Genomic DNA, 20,303 nt, shown 5'->3' with positions numbered 1-20,303 from the left:
GTTGCGTTTATAATAAGCAGTCGCGACTAGCAAATTAAAGCTTGCCAATCTTAACGCTGTTGCTGTAGAGAGCAAAAGTATGCCTTGATCGCTGGTGGCGGTGAACCGATACCAAGATGGTCTTATGATCGTGTGAAATGTAGGTTTATGCCTAAACCAGTGCCAGACGACCTGGAAACTCGTGAACGCTCTTCTCTTTAGACCGCCCAAAGGTGACTACGGCAGACAAACCATGGGTTAAATCCGACTCGCCTCCGCCGTCAAAGGAAATCTGACAACCGCCTCCCTGTGAAGATGAACAGGTCGGGCTGTCCATCCGCCAAGGTAAGTGAAAGCAAATGCTTTTATACCCTTCGCCAATAACTCGCATGCTTCGCCACTTCGAGCTGTTCATTTGTGATGATTTGGCTTGATTGGGTGCAATAAGTCGGTCTAAGGTCACTGGTCAGTTTTTTGTTGTCAGGACCACGGTGGTGCAGTGTTCATGCGGGGATGTGGGGGGGGGGGGACTGGCGGTCCTCGATCCTGATCCGGCCTCAGCCATTCGAATCCAAAGGGGCACTATTTATGTGATGCTCCTTTTCCTATTACTGCAGAGTGCAGTGCCTTGCCTTTACTGGTTCGAGGGCCGTTTTGACGTGCTCCTGCAGGTTCATCTTTTCGCTAAAATCCACTCCTCTCCAAACAGCTCCGATCTTTTCTTAGCCCCACTCCCCTGCGCGTGCACACTGCACCCTTTATGTGGGTACGACTTTTATGATGTAGAGGTAGGTCTGGAAGAGGAAAATAATGTGATAGGTACAATATCTAGTATGTAAATTACGCACTATGCAGTCAATAATGTTGCACCTGCATAAACGACGGGAAATAGCCAGATAAGGCAAAAAAAAATTAACTCCTAACTCTACCTTTTCCCTTGGTGGTTGTTAACCTGTGCACCGACGGGGGGGCGGATATCCGCCCGCCCCCCCCCCCCTGAGGAGGTTTTTCGTAGATAGCGGGAGAACCGCGGCGCGTAGCGCCGCGAAATTTGGTATGACTATCTTCTCATGAATTTTACACATGGTGTGCAGCTTTGAACCTCCTAACTTCTAAGGTCAGGTCACCAGGTCACTTTGAATGGCCCAACTTCAAGTCGCTTTTTTGCAAATTTGTCACCGTGCCAGAGCTACAGTAGATGTCGGAGGCCTTTGAAAATCGCAGGATGTTATAAGGTCATTACTAGCTACAATTTTTTCCTCTCGGAATTTTAATATCGATGACCTAAGGCCAAGTCAATTTCTCGACCTCCCCATTAGGTATAAGTCAATGGGGGAAAAATCAACTCCCTGTTTTTACCACTAAAACGGGTCGGAATGGCCTCATAAACCATACATGACTTCATATACGATCAATCTTCACTACATACCTTGAGGTCTGTTTGCTGTTCGGCAGCTGTAAGGTCATGTGACGTCATCAAAGGTCGCCAGCGGTTTTTTGCCAATAACTCCATACAGGAACAAGATACAGCCGCGCAGATGGTCTTATTGTGTTCAGCTCGTCAAGGCGCATCGAATGATATGTATGTATGATGACCTCGAGGTCACGTGACCTGAGGTCAACCTTTGACCTTGACCTTTCGAGGTCAACATACCTATATATATATCATTCGATGCGGATTGACGAGAAGATCACGATGATGCTCTTAGTTTGTTCCTATCTTGACTATTTCGCAAGTTATCCCGCGCACCGACGGGGGGGCGGATATCCGCCCCCCCCTGAGGTTTTTCGCGAATAGCGGGAAAACCGCGGCGCGTAGCGCCGCGAAATTTGGTATGACTATAACCTCATCAATTTTACACATGGTGTGCAAGTTTGAACCTCCTACCTTTTAAGGTCAGGTCACCAGGTCACTTTGAATGACCCAACCTCAAGTCACTTTTTTGCAACTTTGTCACCGTGCCAGAGCTACAGTAGATGTCGGAGGCCTTTGAAAGTCGCAGGATATTATTAGGTCATTAGTAGCTACAATTTGTATATCTCAGAATTTTGATATCGGTGACCTAAGGTCAGGTCAATTTCGCGACCTCCCCATTATAAGTCAATGGGGGAAAAATCAACTCCCTGTTTTTACCACTAAAACGGGTCGGAATGTCCCCATATACCATACATGACTTCATATACGATCAACCTTCACTACCTTGAGGTCTGTTTTGCTGTTGGGCAGCTGTGAGGTCATGTGACGTCATCAAAGGTCACCAAAGGTTTTTGGCCAATAACTCCGTACAGGAACAAGATACAGACGCGTGGATGGTCTCATTGTGTTCAGCTCGTCAAGACGCATCGAATGATATACATGATGACCTCGAGGTCACGTGACCTGAGGTCAACCTTTGACCTTGACCTTTCGAGGTCAACATATATATCATTCGATGCGGATTGACGAGAGGATCACGATGATGCCCTTAGTTTGTTCCTATCTTGACTAATTCGAAAGTTATTCGAGAAAAACTCTCTCCATATCTAGCGCCGCCATTTTGACTTTTTCGACCCCTGTGACGTCATCTTTGACCTGACCTGAAAATGACCTTAGTAAAAATTGTAGATCCTGGCCGTGCGTATCCGATGCCGTTTACCGCTTGTCGCTATCTTGCTTCGTTCTCGAGATCTCAGGGGGGGGGCGGTCATCCGCCCCCCCCCCCGTCGGTGCGAAGTTGGCGCAGACCCCCGTCGGTGCGCGGGTTATTCTAGAAAACTCTCTCCATATCTAGCGCCGCCATTTTGACTTTTTTTACCCCTGTGACGTCATCTTTGACCTGACCTGAAAATGACCTTGGTAAAAATTGTAGACCTTGTCCGTGCGCATCCCATGCCGTTTACCGCTTGTCGCTATCTAGCTTCGTTCTTGCGATCTCAGGGTGGGGGGCGGTCATCCCCCCCGTCGGTTCGAAGTTGGCGCAGACCCTCGTCGGTGCGCGGGTTAATAAAAGACTACAGTGTCTCAGCCTGAGGCTCACATTGGATGTACCTAATACCCTGCATCTTCTGAGTATTTCAGAGCTAAGGTGCAGATAATCGGTGAAAAATAACCATTGTGATTGTGTGGCTGCGAGCATCAGCACTCAAATCCGACCTGCCAGCCCCACTGCCCCTACATAAATGTATAGGACAGCCCCACCGACCGAGCCAGACCCAAACAAGGAATAGGTAAGAGCATTGGACAATAAATGTTGAGCAATGAGCATTGAGCATTGCATAAGAGATAAAGAAAAATTACTTTCAAAATAATGATTTATGTGGTAAAGAGTTCTCGGAAATGCAAGCGCTGAATGTTACAAACGTAAACAAACAGGAAAATAGGTAGAACACATGTAGAAGATCAAACACATTCGCTTCCATTCTGAGCATCAATAGAGTGCGATAAGCAGGGCTGCGGAGTCGGAGTCGGAGTCGGAGTCGGAGTCGGTCGGAGTCGACAGTTGTGACCGGAGTCGGAGTCGGAGTCGGAGTCGATTTTAGAAACCCGAGCCGGAGTCGGAGTCGGAGTCACCGAAAATATGTCGACTCCGCAGCCCTGCTAGGTCTGCGGAGTCGGAGTCGGGAGTTGGAGTCGGTCGGAGTCGACAATTCTGCCCGGAGTCGGAGTCGGAGTCGGAGCTGGTTTTTGAAAGCCGGAGTCGGAGTCGGAGTCGGAGTCGCCGAAAATCCATCGACTCCGCAGCCCTGGCGATAAGGATAAAAACCCTGTCACGATGAATCCGACATATTCTCGTCAGATTAGCTCAAAGCAGCACAAGTCAGGGCTTAACTTGACACCAGGACAGCTCAATATCGTGTCACTGTGTTCGTCCGTGAGGTCATCATCGCTGGACGGCTCTTGACGCCCTCAGTTGGGCACGCCGGCGGCCCTGGCCGCCTTCAGGGCGTCCACGTACCAGGAGAGCTCGGTGACCAGCCGGGCGGCGTTGTTCTCGATGCGCTCGTTCTGCGGCTGTCCGTCGGCCGAGTAGCTCTGGGTGACGGTGGGCACGGTGAACTGGGCCGGGATGCTCACCAGGCCCAGCTCGCTCAGGTGGGGGCGCGCGAACGCCGCCGCACGCATACCGCCGAACGGACCTGGACAGGCGGGGAGGGAGAGTCAGGGGACAGCCAGACCATACCGCCGAACGGACCTGGATAGAGGCGAGGGTGTAAACAGGGCTGTAAACAGGCCAGAACAAACCGCCGAGTATCTGGACAGACGAGAGGGGTAAGTCAGGGGATAGCTAAATCATACCGCCGAACGGAGCTGACTGACCAGAGGGGAGAGGGTCAGGACCTGGTGTGGGGATGGCCACACTTACCGCCAAATGGGCCTCCTGGCCGGAGCGGAGGGAATTTTAAGTTCGAATGAGAACGTATAATAAGGTATAATAAGCATCGGCGGACTTATTATACAAAAGCAGAAAATCTTTGAACATTCGACAACTATTGCTAAGTATAGATAAAATGCCTATCGAGGACGACTGTACATAGGTATGTAGATTAGTTCGATCACCATCACCGAAAAGCGACAGGAGCACTGCTCTCAGATCGGTTAACCGGCTGTGCCTCTTCGCAGCACTTCGCTTCTACCATCGGGTTGACTAAAACCACACCACGTCACCTAATTTTACGTCTGTCTTGCAGCCGAAAGCCCCTAAAGCAGCGCTTGGGGCTCATCTATCTCCTTTCCATGCACGTTGTGCCGGGTGGCGCCACGGTGGCCCGTCGGCCCGACCGGCCGACCCCTCCTGGGCCACAGCGACACCTGGCGGCCGCAGAGCTGATCGCCGAGCCAACTACACGGAAAAAATATTGACTCCGCTAGGTGGGGCTTTTCTTCTGACGTCCCAAATACAGTACCTACCTATATTGGAGTAGATATTCGCCTTGTTTTGGAGTTTTACTTATAAAACTCCATTTTACCGGGTTTGGATACTCCAAGCAGTTATGCATGAGGAGTAGGAGAACTCCCAGGCTCCTTCATTTACTCTGGCTCATCAAGTGGGATACTTAACCCGCGCCCCACTGGGGTCTGCGTATAACACGCCCTACTGGGGGGGGCTATTCATAGCCCCCCCTCCTAACTCCGAAACTACCGGGCCGATCGTCAAAATTCAAACGGCGTCTGATAGCCCCGGAAAAACTGTCGAGCGAAACCTAATTTCATTGACCTCGAGGTCACCGATGACGTCACAGGTCAGGTCAAAGTAAAAATTATTAGCATTTTGGCTTCTTCACTTTTTGGGCTCTGGCCGCCGTCTTACAAGTCAGATCAGGCTCATTTTTGGTTCACACACTCGTGAACAGATGCTCTAGATACTCTGAGGGTACCAAACTTGTACTTTGATTTTCAGGTCAAGGTCAGGTCATCACAGGTCACGAAAATATTATATCATCCGTTGGTCACGTGACACATGTTTTATGGTCCATTTAGGCCAAAGATTTCGAATTTGATGTCGTCTGTGTCATTCCAGGTCATTTTGAGTCAAATTTAGCTTAGGTCAGGTCACTTTCAGGTCAAAAAAGGTCAAATTTTGAAGTTATAATTTTTCAACAAAAAATGTGTCTATTGGATGCAGTTTGAGCTCAGGAACACGATGGTGCTATTTATATTGGCGTACGATGTCAAATTCGTGCTGAAAAATTGATTTGAAAAATTAATAATTGTTAATTTTTTGCAATAATGCGTATAACTTGGCCATTTTTGAAGATATTTAGCTAAAACTTGCTAGGCTTAGTCATAATAATGTGTTCTATCACATATATTCCGGTTTTTTCGAAAAGTCAAAAAGTTTTTGAAAAAAATGTATAAATATAAATTTTGAATTTTATTATATAAAATTTTCGAAATTTTCGAAATTTCGAAAATTCGAGATAGCAGTTTGATAGCGCAGTCTATTCTGAGTCAGCTCATGCAAAGAAATTGGATCTAGCTTAAAAACTGAGCTCTTGGGAGCGATTGCCGTGGTTCAATGTTTTGCGTCGAAATCGGCCGAACATGACGTCACTCTGACGTCATTTCCGGCCGACCTATGGTAGGTACGAAGTTCAAATTTTGACACAAGGTGTCAAATCGATGCAGCCGAAGGTGCTGAAAGTTTGGCGTCGATACGTCAAGCGGTTTGGAAGTTATTGCAGAAAAACGGGAGGGGGGGCTATAAATAGCCCCCCCCAGTGGGGCGCGGGTTAACCTTCCAGGCGGTGGGGGGCATTTTTTTGCCCCCCCCCCCTTAGTTTTTTCGATATATCTCGAGAACCGCTGCGCCGATCGTCACCAAACTTTCAGTACCCTCCTGGGAGTAGCTAGCGCACATGGTGACCAAATTTTTTCCCAAAGGCTATGATAGGTTGGCCGCTAATGACGTCAGAGTGACGTCATTTCTGCCATTTTCGACCCAAACAAAAGTTTTGCGGGAAGAGCTGTCAGGCCTACAGCTTTAGAGATACAGAAAAATATTTCAGACATAAAAGGTTTGGAATCAAAAGGGCTACAAACTGCTATTTCGGTTTTTCGATTTGTTTTGGATTTTGACCACCAAAAATCAAAAAATAGATTTTTAGAATATAGTAGCCAAAAAATCCAAAAAGTTTTTTGAATTTCGAAAAAACGGAATATATGTGGTAGTCCCTACCGCTTTCTATCTCCATACCAAATTTGAGATCGAAACCTCTTTCTTTGGCCAAGTTATAGCGAAAAAACTTCAAAATTGATGAAGTCAAATTTTCAAACTCAATTTTTAGCAATTCTAGACCTTGTAGCGCAAAACAAAGACCACCATTAGACTCCCCGTGACGAGTTGCATCGAATCAATACCCATTTTATGCAAAAATGTCAACTTTTAAATTTGAACTTTTTTGACCTGACCTTGACCTGACCTCCACCAGAAAGTGACCTAAACCGTACCTGATGGTCTTATAACCAACACCATTGAGTTGGAAATGAAAAACTGGCCATAAAACATGCATCGCACACCCTTGGTGACCTTTGGTGACCTGACCTGTGACCTGGCCTGGTATGACCAGTGACCTCTAATAGCAACATATGTACTAGACAACTGACGCCTTATCGCTGATTTTCGACAAAATGCGTTTAACTCGGTGTTATAGCACTTTCCCTAGAAGCCCCGTGAACGGTGAAACATTTTATCTTTGACCTGACCTGTGACGTCATCAGTGACCCCGAGGTCAATGAAATTTGGTTCCCTTCAACAAATTTGACAGGGCTATCGAACGCCGTTCGAATTTTCCGGATCCGCCCAGTAGTTTCGGAGATACGGGGGGGGGGCAAAAAAATCCCCCCACAGCGCGGAATTGGTGGCCGAGAGGCCCACCGCCTGCCGGGTCAAGTTACTCTGCTTCGCACTTGATGTACTAGAGTAAAGGAAGGAGCCTGGGAGTTCTCCTACTCCTCATGCAAGCTGTTTGGAGTATCCAAACCCAGTAAGATGGAGCTCTATGGATAAAACTCCAAAATAAGGCGAAAATCTACTCCAATATAGGTACTGTATTTGGGACGTCAGAACCCCACCTAGCGGAGTAAATATTTTTTCCGTGTATATTGTTTTGTTGTGTGAGGCCCCTTCGATCTAATGAGACCATTTAAAGGCAGGAAGGATGGCAGAGGTTTGGGGGGCGTTGGTCTGGTCGGCCACCCTGCAGTCGCCGCCGGGACTGAGCCCGTCTCGATGCATGGGCCACACAGCCTCGCAAACGGTTACTCCACCGCACGGGAGTGGGAGTTTCTCACGTCTCGGATGATGCTACTACAGTCCGGAACCTGTTACTCTCATGTTCCGTCCAGTCCGGAACATGAGTTTGAGGATTTGAGAAGGACTTTGCATCGTGAGGATACATCAGAAGAATGGGAAGCAGCGAGCATGAGACCCGAACTCGGCTCTCGGCAATCGGCACAGTGCCGGACGTAGCTTACCGAGCGAGTAGCAGTCAGCTCACCGAGCGAGTAGCAGGCGATGCCGACGGGCCGGTGTTGGAAGGAGGCCGGCGGGAAGTGGTCGAGCATGTTGACCAGCGCCGGCGGCAGCGAGCAGTTGTACTCGGGCGTCACCACCACGAACCCGTCGGCGGCCGCGATCTCCGCGTTGGCGTCTCGCAGCCACTGGGGGGCGGCCGACTGGTCCGGCATAAAGTGCAGCGGCTGCCGCAGCAGCTCGAACGGCATCTTCAGCGGGTCTGAGGCACAGCGCCGGACGGGACGGTCTGCGGGTCTGACATTACCTTCAGCGGTGGACATCAGGGTCAACCTCTGGTCAACCAGGTACGGCGAAGAATGCGAAAAACGACAGGAACACTGCTCTCAGATTTGATATGAAATGCATGTCGACCATTGAGCACGTCTACCTAATTAACTGAACATGGCATAGTTTCTTGGAAAAAGCTTAACCCTTAGGTAACATTCAATGTTTCTTTGTTGTCTGTAATTGAACGAAACAGGAACAGTCGTGACATTTCTGGTTGTTTTCAATAGAATAACAGCTCGACACTTGATAATGTTTGTAATCTCGATGTTTCTGCACCTCCTGAGCTGACAATCTCCGCGGTCGCACCTAATCCCCGTGCAGTTCACGCCACCAAACGGCGCAGCATGTGGTCAGGCCAGATCTCCAGTCCGAGTGCTGCCGTCAGCTCTCAAGGTCTGGCGTGAGGCTCACCAAACACGGTGACCGCGTGTTTCCTCTCCTTGAGCAGATTGACCAGATGTGTGGCGACGCGGGTGCCGTTCCTGCCATCGCGTGTGGAGCCCAGGAACACAATCAGCCGAGACATCGGCTTCTCCTGAAAACACATTGATCACTGATGATCAACTGGGATATAAGGCAGTAAGCGGTCTGCCAGAAGTGATAAGGAAGCCTCGGGAGAACCATAGGTAGAACCCTGGAAACCTTGGGAAAGAGATGGCTGAGTTTCGTGATGACTGGTGATTGTCGGTCGTCGATAGATAATACAGGTACACGATGAACAGTCCGTCACTTGTCGATCGGTACTTTGATTTATGAATGCCGGCCTTTTGAGTCTGACTGATAGCCTCTGGGCAGTTTGTTGGACGGAGGACGACCCGGACTGTCAGCCTACCGGACTGCTGCGTAATAATCACCTGGCGGAGGACGACCCGGACTGTCAGCCTACCGGACTGCTGCGTAATAATCACCTGGCGGCCCAGAAAAGACGCGTTCGGCCGCCATCACCGCGGTTTATATCGTCTGTCACCGACTGGGAGGTGGCCGCGGCTGCCGGAATGCGTATTATAGCCGGAGGCGAGTCAGCGTGACTGCCCGGATGAGCCGCCGCCAACTGACTCCCCGGCTCGACTCGAGTCACCCAGGACCAGGACCCGCTCCTGCACTCTGTATAGTTACCGCCGTGGGTGATGGCCAAACAATCGCGGTGTCCTGTTGCTCTGTTCCCCCGTCTTCCCCTATATCAATTTATCTCGAATGTTTGGGTGAATAGCTGGACCTCACGCCAATAAGGCATGGGATTTCTTAAATTTTGGTTTATTGTATGCCTATTTTGGGCAAAAAAAAAATCCCGTTTCAACTGACACAATTTACGCGTTCAAGCATTTCAGTCTAGTTCTCCGCTTTTATTTTTACCTACAAATGTTTGACCAATCGGCTAGTCATGTGCTCCATTCTGAGCATAAATCAATTTCATCTGTTGCTCATGGCTTCCGCCTCCGAAAACAATTGTTCCACCAAAACAAAGCTATTTTTCATGTTGCCACCTTTTTCAACTGAGCACTGACCTCCTTTGGAACTTCTCGCTGGTCGTTGTGATCCGTTGTGTACACCACCTGCTGGCCGCTGGCTTCTGTTGTGTAAGCCTCACGCTGGCCGCTGGGCCCCACTGTGTAAGCCTCCCGCTCACCCTCGCTGGGTTCTGTGACGTGGTAGATGCGGCAGCAGCCCGGACACATGCACTTTGGCCAGCCCATCTGTAGTCTGTACGGTCGTTGACCAGACACAGACGAGACCTCCACACCAAAACCGCTCTCTAAACTCGCACCCCAGTGGATACGGTGACCCTGCACCACGGCCATAACACTACATCTTCCAGGGTCCAGCGGCCGGCGCAACCCTGCCGCCTCCACTGCGCTGCCGCACCTGGTCCCACCGCCGCACCTTTCGCTGGTATAAACCACTCATCGTGACGCGACAGGGTTAGCGCCTTCGGATTTGGCGGAGTCATCCTCTGCTCTCATCTGAAGGGGTATGGCCCAGTGTAATGATAAATATTGTTATTCACCTGGGAAGGAATCATGTTTAGGACGAATATTCGAAACACCAGGTACTTTTTATTTATGGTAGCTTTCGAAAGCACTGCGGCTTTCTTCCTCAGCCTAGACAGTTCGACACACATAGAATCAAATCAAAATTGACAATTCATCCTAGTCGTTCGTTTCGTGATATTAACCCGCGCACCGACGGGGGTCTGCGCCAACTTAGTACCGACGGGGGGGGGGGGGGGGGCGGATGACCGCCCCCCCCTGAGATCTCGAGAACGAAGCAAGATAGCGACAAGCGGTAAACGGCATCGGATACGCACGGTCAAGATCTACAATTTTTACTAAGGTCATTTTCAGGTCAGGTCAAAGATGACGTCACAGGGGTCGAAAAAGTCAAAATGGCGGCGCTAAATATGGAGAGAGTTTTTCTCGAATAACTTTCGAATTAGTCAAGATAGGAACAAACTAAGGGCATCATCGTAATCCTCTCGTCAATCCGCATCGAATGATATATATGTTGACCTCGAAAGGTCAAGGTCAAAGGTTGACCTCAGGTCACGTGACCTCGAGGTCATCATGTATATCATTCGATGCGTCTTGACGAGCTGAACACAATGAGACCATCCACGCGTCTGTATCTTGTTCCTGTACGGAGTTATTGGCCAAAAACCTTTGGTGACCTTTGATGACGTCACATGACCTCACAGCTGCCCAACAGCAAAACAGACCTCAAGGTAGTGAAGGTTGATCGTATATGAAGTCATGTATGGTATATGGGGCCATTCCGACCCGTTTTAGTGGTAAAAACAGGGAGTTGATTTTTCCCCCATTGACTTATAATGGGGAGGTCGCGAAATTGACCTGACCTTAGGTCACCGATATCAAAATTCCGTGATATACAAATTGTAGCTACTAATGACCTAATAACATCCTGCGACTTTCAAAGGCCTCCGACATCTACTGTAGCTCTGGCACGGTGACAAAGTTGCAAAAAAGTGACTTGAGGTTGGGTCATTCAAAGTGACCTGGTGACCTGACCTTGAAAGGTAGGAGGTTCAAACTTGCACACCATGTGTAAAATTGATAAGGGAATAGTCATACCAAATTTCGCGGCGCTACGCGCCGCGGTTTTCCCGCTATTCGCGAAAAACCTCAGGGGGGGCGGATATCCGCCCCCCCCCCGTCGGTGCGCGGGTTAAACATCGTTTGGATACGTATAAATGGCGCACATTCAAATTTCCAAAATTATGTGGTCACATGCTTAGATTAAGTCTTCGCTTCTTGGATGAAGAGTAAAAATATCAGGTAATATCACAGACGTCAGCAACGATAAAAAAGACACATGCCTATCACATGCGCTTCAACATCATAAGCAAATCGTCAAAACGGCGAAACAACATGCATACAAGTATACATATTACAATTCCGCAGGTCCCAGCATAGAGACACCCTGCACTTTTTCACTACCTCAGCACACGGTACACATTTGCCAGCGGTACAGCGGGTTTTGTATTTAAAACTCTACCCTTCGCTCTTTCTATGAATATCCCTTCTTTAATCTTACGTTTCCTCCAGTCTGTTTCATACGCCAGAATTTTGACATTTTCCCATAGGATGGAGTGACCGGTTTCAATGACGTGCTTAGAAACTTTTTTATCGTTGCTGACGTCTGTGATAATACCTGATATTTTTACTCTTCATCCAAGAAGCGAAGACTTAATTTAAGCATGTGACCACATAATTTTGGAAATTTGAATGTGCGCCATTTATATCACTGAGAAAAATCCTGACTCCGCATGACACCCCCAGGGGGAGTTCACCAAAACGACACCCAAAAACTCCCAGGTGGTACTCCTCATTACACCGCCTCCAAAACTCTCCATTACACCCCAAAACTTCCCTCGAGAAACTCTCTGCAACTCTCCCTACCGTTTAAGAAAACTCTTCATTTCTCTCCTTTACCCTATCAAAACAAACAACATACTCCCTGAAACTCCCTTCCATTACTCTCAATGACTCTCTTACTGCCTCATAATTACTCCCAATTACTCCATTCCATTATTCCCCAAAACTCCGTTTACAGCTTCATGGTATACCTCTAGTTACTCCCAATCAAACTCACCCAAACTTCCCATCACTCCACTCCAGCCCTTCCCCCTCGAAAATAAATATTGGACGAATAGCGTAACCACCCAAAGCTCGTGTACCGAAGCACAGATTAAAAAATATATTTCAAGAAATGTGTATTCATAGTGCGGGGCGGTGGGAGGCTAAAAAAATTGACAAACGCTTTCGACATTCCGCCGCGGCACGCTCTCCGGGGATCTCACTCCATATGCTATACACGGTCGCGAGTTCTGACGTTAAAGATCCAAAAGGCGGCCTACCACAGCAGGAATGCTTGGTCTGGTGGTGCCGCTACCACCTCCTGGGCCTCGACGAATACTGCGTCTTCTTCGTCCGGCTCTCCTTTCACGATGGTGGGATGGATATTTTGCGGGCCTCCGTTGGCTTCCGACGTGTCTTGCGGGATGCGATGCAGGCTCTCCAGCTCATCCCCTGCAAAATGTTAATAACCATGAAATTATAGGTACACTTAACATTGCGTGGGAGGAAATAGAGGAGAAAGAAAAAAGAGAAGGAGGGAAATAATGAAGGAGGGAGGGAGGGAAGGAGGGGAGGGATGAAGGAAGGAAGGAAGGAAGGAGGGAAGGAAGGAAGGAAGGAAGGAAGGAAGGAAGGAAGGAAGGAAGGAAGGAAGGAAGGAAGGAAGGAAGGAAGGAAGGAAGGAAGGAAGGAAGGAAGGAAGGGAGGGAGGGAGGGAGAGAGGGAGAAAGAAAGGGAGAGAGAGGGGAGGGGAAGGAGGGAGTGAGGAAGGAAGCGAGGAAAGATGGAAGGAAAAATGAGGGAGGAGACTGAGAGGTAGGCGAACGAGACGAGACACACGCGACCTGACATGTCGAGGGAAATTATGTATGATATTTGCCAATTCCTAGAAACTCAGAGCATGCTTTTTCCGATCTTTATCTCACTCAGGAACGAAACAAATCGATTACCCTTACAAAGACCATTCCAGCCAATCAAGAACATGGGGTTACCATATGTTCTCATCACAGCATTATAACACTTTGCACTATAAAAGCATGATGAGAAATATAGCTAAGCTTACCTTTAAATCCAAAGTAAGGTCCAATTATCCGTCACTGTAGAGGTCAGGTCCGTCTAAGTCAACACGCTCTTCACTAACACCTCGCCCGCCGCCCCGCACAACGTGCTGTATACTACGCGCAAAAGATGGCGGCCACCGGCAGCCTCGCGACGTATGCTAAAACCGCTTCGTAACTCCCCTTTTACTCCTGTCGGAACGTTCGGGAAAGGTTTTTCGGGAGTAATGGAGAGTTGCGTCACAGAGTTATGGGGTGTCACACATGGAGTCATTTCGCCATCCATTAAGAACTCTTGAAAACTCTTTCGCAAAATGAGGAAGGCTCAAAGTTACCCTAGAACACACTCAATAACTCTGCTGTAAAGGGTGTTATCGATGGTTTTCAGGAGTTATCAGGGGAGCATTTTCAAGAGTTTTGACCCATATGGAGTCAATTTTTTCGCGTATCCAAACGATGTTTAATATCACGAAACGAACGACTAGGATGAATTGTCAATTTTGATTTGATTCTATGTGTGTCTAACTGTCTAGGCTGAGGAAGAAAGTCGCAGTGCTTTCGAAAGCTATCATAAATAAAAAGTACCTGGTGTTTCGAATATTCGTCCTAAACATATGGCCCAGTGTGCAGCCCGGGCTCCCTTCTGCAGGGTGCAGTTAGTGGCGCACCGCACTCCGTACGCTCCATTCGATCAGCGTCACGTCGGGTCGATGCTATGCTCTGCCGCTGCTTTCGAGGTGGATCTCGGCATTTAGCACCGGCATATTGTGGCTTCCGCAGCTCGCGTGCCGAAGTCCTTCCTTTAATGCATGCAAGCCATGCAGAAATCCAGAGGATCTGCTCCGACTTACAGATGGTGGCTTCAGATTTTAGCGTATAGTTTATATGGGCTTACCTTTTACCATTTGGTCGATCAAAGCCGCCATTAGCTGAATAATGAGGGCAATTGCTTTTGCATCATTTACTAAACAAAATATCATTGATATCCTACCTAAGTTAAAATGGCTTCCCTTTGTTCTAGCAAACTATATATTGCCTTTGTTGTACTGATATTAGCAAGTTAAGCTCATTACGGTTAAATGCATAGGCGCTGTCTTCTCAAGACCCTTAAACCGGTACAGGAGGCCTGACGTCAATATCGTGTCCAGTGCCTCAGATTAGTGTTAATCGGTACGTGCTACGCTGGTGGATAGCAGTCTTGCCCTGCGAGTCGGACCGCTTAGCTCGGCTCCTGATGCTGCACTCACCGTTGCCGGCCGGCGCGGCGGTGCAGCGTGCTGTCGGTCTGTCCCTTCAGCCGGCCGCGCGCTACCGACTGTCCTACACACCGACCTCGTCCGCCCCCCTCAGCGCTCAGTGCCGGTGCGTCCCGGAACCCCATCGGGCGACAGTCGGTGGGCACTGGGCCAGTCGGGTGCATGGCAAAGCGAACCAACCTCCGTGAAAGAAGGCGCCTAGGGCACGGTAAAACGTACCAGCCTCGCACGGTCGCAGTGCTTCGTCGTACCTAGCGAAATTTTCGCTTCACTGGAACGATGATTTTTACTTTTACCGACATTCATTGTGTACATTCAGAGAAATGTTTTTTATAATGAAGTCCACGATCATTGATAGATATTTTGTTGTTCTGAATCCCTGATTGCGTAACCTTTGTCTCTTTCCTGTTTCCCTGGCTCGTCCTGGAACTGTTTGCGCGCAATTAACCCGGCAGGCGGTGGGCCTCCCGGCCACCTTCCGCGCGGTGGGGGGACATTCCCCCCCCCCCCCGTATCTCCGAAACTACTGGACGGATCCGGAAAATTCAAACGGCGTTCGATAGCCCTGTCAAATTTGTTGATGGAAACCACATTTCATTGACCTCGGGATCACCAATGACGTCACAGGTCAGGTAAAAGATAAAATGTTTCACCGTTCACGGGGCTTCTAGGGAAAGCGCTATAACACCGAGTAAAACGCATTTTGTCGAAAATCAGCGATAAGGCGTCAGTTGTCTAGTACATATGTTGCTATTAGAGGTCACTGGTCATACCAGATCAGGTCACAGGTCAGGTCAACAAAGGTCACCAAGGGTCACCACATGAACCCAACTTTACTAAGGTTGTGCGATGCATGTTTTATGGCCAGTTTTTCATTCCCAACTCAATGGTGTTGGTTATAAGACCATCAGGTACGGTTTAGGTCACTTTCTGGTGGAGGTCAGGTCAAGGTCAGGTCAAAAAAGGTCAAATTTCAAAGTTGATATTTTTGCATAAAATGGGTATTGATTCGATGCAGCTCGTCACGGGGAGTCTAATGGTGGTCTTTGTTTTGCGCTACGATGTCAAGAATTGCTAAAAAAGTGAGTTTGAAAATTTGACGTCATTAATTTTGAACAGTTTTTTCGCTATAACTTGGCTAAAAAAAGAGATATTGATCTCAAATTTGGTATGTAGATAGAAGGCGCTAGGGACTATCATATGTATTCCGTTTTTTTCGAAATTCAAAAAAAATTTGGATTTTTCGGCTATCATATTCAAAAAATCTATTTTTTTGATTTTTGGGGAGCAAAATAAAAAAACGAAAAACCGAAATAGCAGTTTTGTAGCCCTCTTAATTCCACATCTTTTATGTTGGAAACATTTTTCTGTATCTCTAAAGCTGTAGGCCTGACAGCTCTTCCCGCGAAACCTTTTTTTTTTGGTCGAAAATGGCAGAAATGACGTCACTCTGACGTCATTAGCGGCCAACCTATAATAGCCTTTGGAAAAAAATTGGTCACCATGTGCGCTAGCTACTCCCGGGAGGGTACTGAAAGTTTGGTGACGATCGGCGCGGCGGTTCTCGAGATATATCGAAAAAACTAAGGGGGGGCAAAAAATGCCCCCCCCCCCCACCGCCTGCAAGGTTAAAGACGCGCTACTTCAGATTTCTGTTAGGAAAAAGATGAACAAAACTACCATGTCAAAAGTGATTTAACCCTAGAACGCCTAGGGGGGGGGGGTTGTATCAACCCCCCCCCCTGAGGTTTTTTCGAAGTGCACGCTAAACGGCTTGTCGTAGCGGGCTGAAATTTTCAATACCCTCTGGGGCAACCTTTGCGCATCTTTTGCCGAAAAAAATTGATCGGGTCATGTCAGGTCACGGAGTTATGACGTCATAAGAGGTACAGCCTCCGGCCGGATTTTCACAAACTGAGTGCCAACGCCCGAGGTTTCCTGCCGGTGGTACGGACATCGGTTGATGGATCGTGATGAAACTTCCCATGCATGTTGGGGCAAGTATTGGCTATCATATGGTATAAGAAATTTGACCGGGTCAGGTCAGGTCACGGAGCTATGACGTCACAAGAGGAACAGCGTCCGGTACTATTTTTGAAAAGCGCCCGAACCACTATTTTGCTAATTCTTGTCACCTCAATGGGAATATGCAGCAATATTAGCTTCTATAGGGAGCAAATGGACCTCCCAAATCCAAAAATACAATCAGATTTCAAAAATTTAAATTTTGATTTTTCGAATTTCTGCCGCCGACTGTGACCTTGCCGACTTCCGGCGCTCCCAACGCGCCATTTTTAGAGCTAGGGAAACGAAATACATACCAAACGATAGAGAATTGATCAAGGAACACGATAGTGAAGGTTTCAAGTCGATATCTCCCACCGTTTTGCCGCAATCGCCGCCGAAAGTTGAAAAAAGTCTATTTTTCCGAAAATTTGACCTTTGACCGGTCAAAAGTAGGTCAAATGTTGACCTAGGACCAAAAAATATACCACCACTCGCGAGATCTCGTTAAGAGCAATCCGTTGGTTTTTTCCGCTAAGCTCTACGACCTTCCGTTTCGAAACGCCAGGGGGGGGTCGTAACAACCCCCCCCCCCCTGGTCGTTCGTGTTATGAGAAATGGCCTGGTCGTGCGAGGGTTAAATGTCGAAGATGTTGAAATCGCTAAACCTGTTCTGTAAGGTAAAAGTATGTCAATTACCTTAGCCTTACTTCTTTGAATTATAACTTTGATGTAGTTATCATGGAATGATAAGTTTGGAATTGTAGTGTAATGTTCTATTTGAACTGTAAATTTTACAACCGATAGCATTCTTCCAATGATTCCAGTTAGGCTGACTCAGTCTCTTGCCGGTGTTCAAATTTTCAGTTCAGCTGTAACTACATGAAACATATGACAACATTTCATTAAAAAAAAACCTTCTCCTTTCGCTCCAACAGGCTGAGTGCTTGTTTTGCTGCAAGTCAGAGACAGCTTGACACCACGCATGAAATTGTTCCTGGATTAAGGAACAATACAAGAAAGAGCTTATTCATTTTGAGTTGCAGACATGGGCGCTGATGTCAACCCTCCGGAAAGTGCGCCATTTGTTGAGGCCATTCTTACACCTTGGAGGCTCGATAGTTCATTGTCCGCTGGCCGCCATACGATTACCACGCACCTCAAAGAGCCTGACCGGTAACAAGTGTCTCATTTTTACTCCCGACCTGCTTAAATCCGGGTAACTGTTGTATATACTCCACCGGTCCAGCGTCTCAAACAATGCTCTAGAAAAGCACATGGGGCGACAGTCGACACATTGCGTTTTTCATAAGCGAATATGATTATGCATGGCTCACATACCTATGGCGATAAGCATAAAAAGTGGATACTTTAAAGTCGATGTTGAAAATACGTATATGAGAGCTTAGTCTGAAGCAGAGGCATGACTATAGGTCAAACGTTCACGGTCGAATGTCGAATCGCCTCGGCTAGCAACAATGCGGGAATATAATAATGCATGAATCGGGAATATATTTTTGTCTTAGTTCAGATGTCAACACAGCTGTGTTTCTGAGGTCAGAACCCTGACTCTGAGTGTTCTGCGCACAACCAGGCTCCTTCACCATAGCGATCGGAAAACCCCAGCAGACAATGCAGTCGAACGATTAGCGTGAACGGTAAGCGCTGCCCGTCCCGCCCGGCTCGCCGACTTTATCTGATGTGTAATCGACCAGCACCGCCGACCGCAGGCTATTCCCGTCAGAAGCAAATAACCAGCGCTGAAACGACACGAACCAGGTTTTCGCCCCCGAGTTAGGTTTGAAGCTGGGGCAGGCCGGAGTCGGCCAAAGACCCCAATCGATCTGTGAATTTTTATCTCGGGGACACGCGACTCACTTGCTATCACGTGACCGATGTGAAAAAGACCCCGAGACATGCTCAACAAGTAGAAGGCCAGTATCGTATGGTACCAATGCTCAGTAGATCACGAAATATTTGTAGACAGGAGTGGCAGCTTTCTATCCTAGCATAGGCGGCGGAACGGGGAGAGCACAGGGGCACCGTGCCCTCCTTTGATTTTAGCATTTTAACATTAGCCCTATGGGCGTTGCATGGAAAGAATGGTACCAAAAGTCGGCAGTGCACCCCCCCCCCCCCTTAATTGAAGGTGTTCCGCCGCTACTGTATCCTAGCTCTTCTGAAGACATCAGGAAACCTGTCTGGCCGTATAGCATCGGGCCAGTCCGACATCCAGCACGTCCCACTCAGGCGGGAATGCAGAGTTCAAGTTGGGGCTTATCAGTTATCTGACCTAGGCTCCTTTTCCAGAGATAAATGCCTAGCAACTCAATTTACTGCGTAAATAAATTGCCACATTGACGTAGCAGTTACTCATACGTCATTACTCAATACGTCAAAAACTGACCAAATAGGGAGTGGCCAGTGGGGACTTACTGTTACAGCGGTACTGTTGTGAGAAGAGAGACTTGCTGGGATGTCTCGATACGGGGTAATTGATGCGTCATCACACCGGTTATTGGCTCCGTATCTCTGCACCAGACATTGACGAATAATCCGCCGGGAATTTTCCACATGGTGTGCACGCCATTCCCGGAAAGTAAGTTCACGTTAAGAGTGAGTCGGTTACACATGGAAAATGGCTGTGCTTACACGCTATGACAATGCAGCACGGCAAATGAAGCAATGAGTGACACGATATACACTGTTAACCCGCGCCGTGCTGGGGGGGGGGCGTTTTTACGCCCCCCCCTCAGGTTTTTTGCGAATATCTCAAAAACGGCGGCGCGCAGCGCCGCCGTTTTTGGTACACGTGTTCCTACATCATTTCCGCACATGTTGTGAAAATTTCAGACCTAGGCCGTTCAAGGTCAGGTCACCAGGTCACGTCAAGTGACCTTACCTCAGAAAAAGTTCAAAGGCTCGCTATAGCTACACCGACTGAACGATCACTTTGAAACTTTCAGCGATTGATATGAGTAACAGTATGTATAAAATGTATATCTCGGATTTTTGATATCTGTGACCTAAGGTCAGGTCAATTTTGCGACCTCTCCATTATAAGTCAATGGGAGAAAATTGAAATGCGCCTCTTTTGGACGAATATCGTTCAAAACGCTCTCAAACATCGGTTCATAGGTAAACATGACACACTGAATAGGAAAAATGCACCTGTGACCCCTCTGTGTGCCCCTGAGGTCATCTCAGGTCATGAACGGTCGCCAGCAGTTTTTTGGCTATAACTTTTGATAGAGACGTGCTAGAGCGGTGAAAACACGTCAGATGTGTTCAGCTCGACGATACGGATCGACTGATATGCAACATGACCCTTTTCGGTCAGGTCATGACCTTGACCTGAGGTCAAATTTTCAAAATGACCTTTCAAGGTCAACGAATAGTTCATTCGACGCGTCTCGACGAGAGGAACACGATGCTGGCAAAAGTAATGTCATGGCGCTTATGAGTCAAAAGTTATTGACGAAAAAACGTTTTTCGTAAAAACGGCTATTTTTGGAGTTTTTGCCCTCTGGAGGCTAAACCGTTGACCTGAGGTCAAATCTGAGAACATTACTCAGAAAGGTCTGTAAAAGGGCTATCGAATGCGCTTTTCCGCGGCGCTGTAGCTCTATCGGT

At 48.0% G+C, this 20,303-nt stretch overlaps 2 protein-coding genes across 2 annotated transcripts in view; one reads left to right on the top strand and one right to left on the bottom strand.

Annotated features, from left to right (window-relative positions):
• Positions 1-86: 86 nt before the first annotated feature.
• Positions 87-20,303, top strand: part of LOC122365415 — a 39,798-nt gene continuing 19,581 nt past the window's right edge. Inside the window, exon 1 of the mRNA XM_043336627.1 lies at positions 87-324. The gene's annotated coding sequence lies outside the window, so the exon portion shown is untranslated. The remainder of the gene's footprint in view (positions 325-20,303) is intronic.
• On the bottom strand, positions 3,714-10,235 carry LOC122365414. The gene is made up of 4 exons (XM_043336625.1): positions 9,767-10,235; positions 8,673-8,796; positions 7,957-8,193; positions 3,714-4,095 (listed from the first exon to the last, which is right to left on the bottom strand). The coding sequence occupies exons 1-4, from the start codon at positions 10,058-10,060 to the stop codon at positions 3,866-3,868; spliced, it is 885 nt and encodes a 294-aa protein (XP_043192560.1). The 5' UTR covers positions 10,061-10,235; the 3' UTR covers positions 3,714-3,865.

This window comes from Amphibalanus amphitrite, unplaced genomic scaffold (genome assembly GCF_019059575.1).
Source record: "Amphibalanus amphitrite isolate SeventyFive unplaced genomic scaffold, NRLGWU_Aamphi_draft 000738F_arrow, whole genome shotgun sequence".
In the NCBI taxonomy this organism is placed as follows: Eukaryota; Metazoa; Arthropoda; class Thecostraca; order Balanomorpha; family Balanidae; genus Amphibalanus; species Amphibalanus amphitrite.
The sequence above is the reverse complement of the archived record's forward strand: the minus strand, read 5'-3'. Positions and strand labels throughout refer to the sequence as shown.

Bases quoted from the DNA above. Each gene is read 5' to 3' on its own strand.
- LOC122365414 (XM_043336625.1), bottom strand. From the start codon at position 10,060: ATGGCCGTGGTGCAGGGTCACCGTATCCACTGGGGTGCGAGTTTAGAG. The intron at 8,797-9,766 runs GTCAGTGCTCAG...ATGTGTTTTCAG, and splicing joins AGCGAGAAGTTCCAAAGGAG to GAGAAGCCGATGTCTCGGCT. The intron at 4,096-7,956 runs GTGAGCTGACTG...CCGCCTGTCCAG, and splicing joins CATCGCCTGCTACTCGCTCG to GTCCGTTCGGCGGTATGCGT.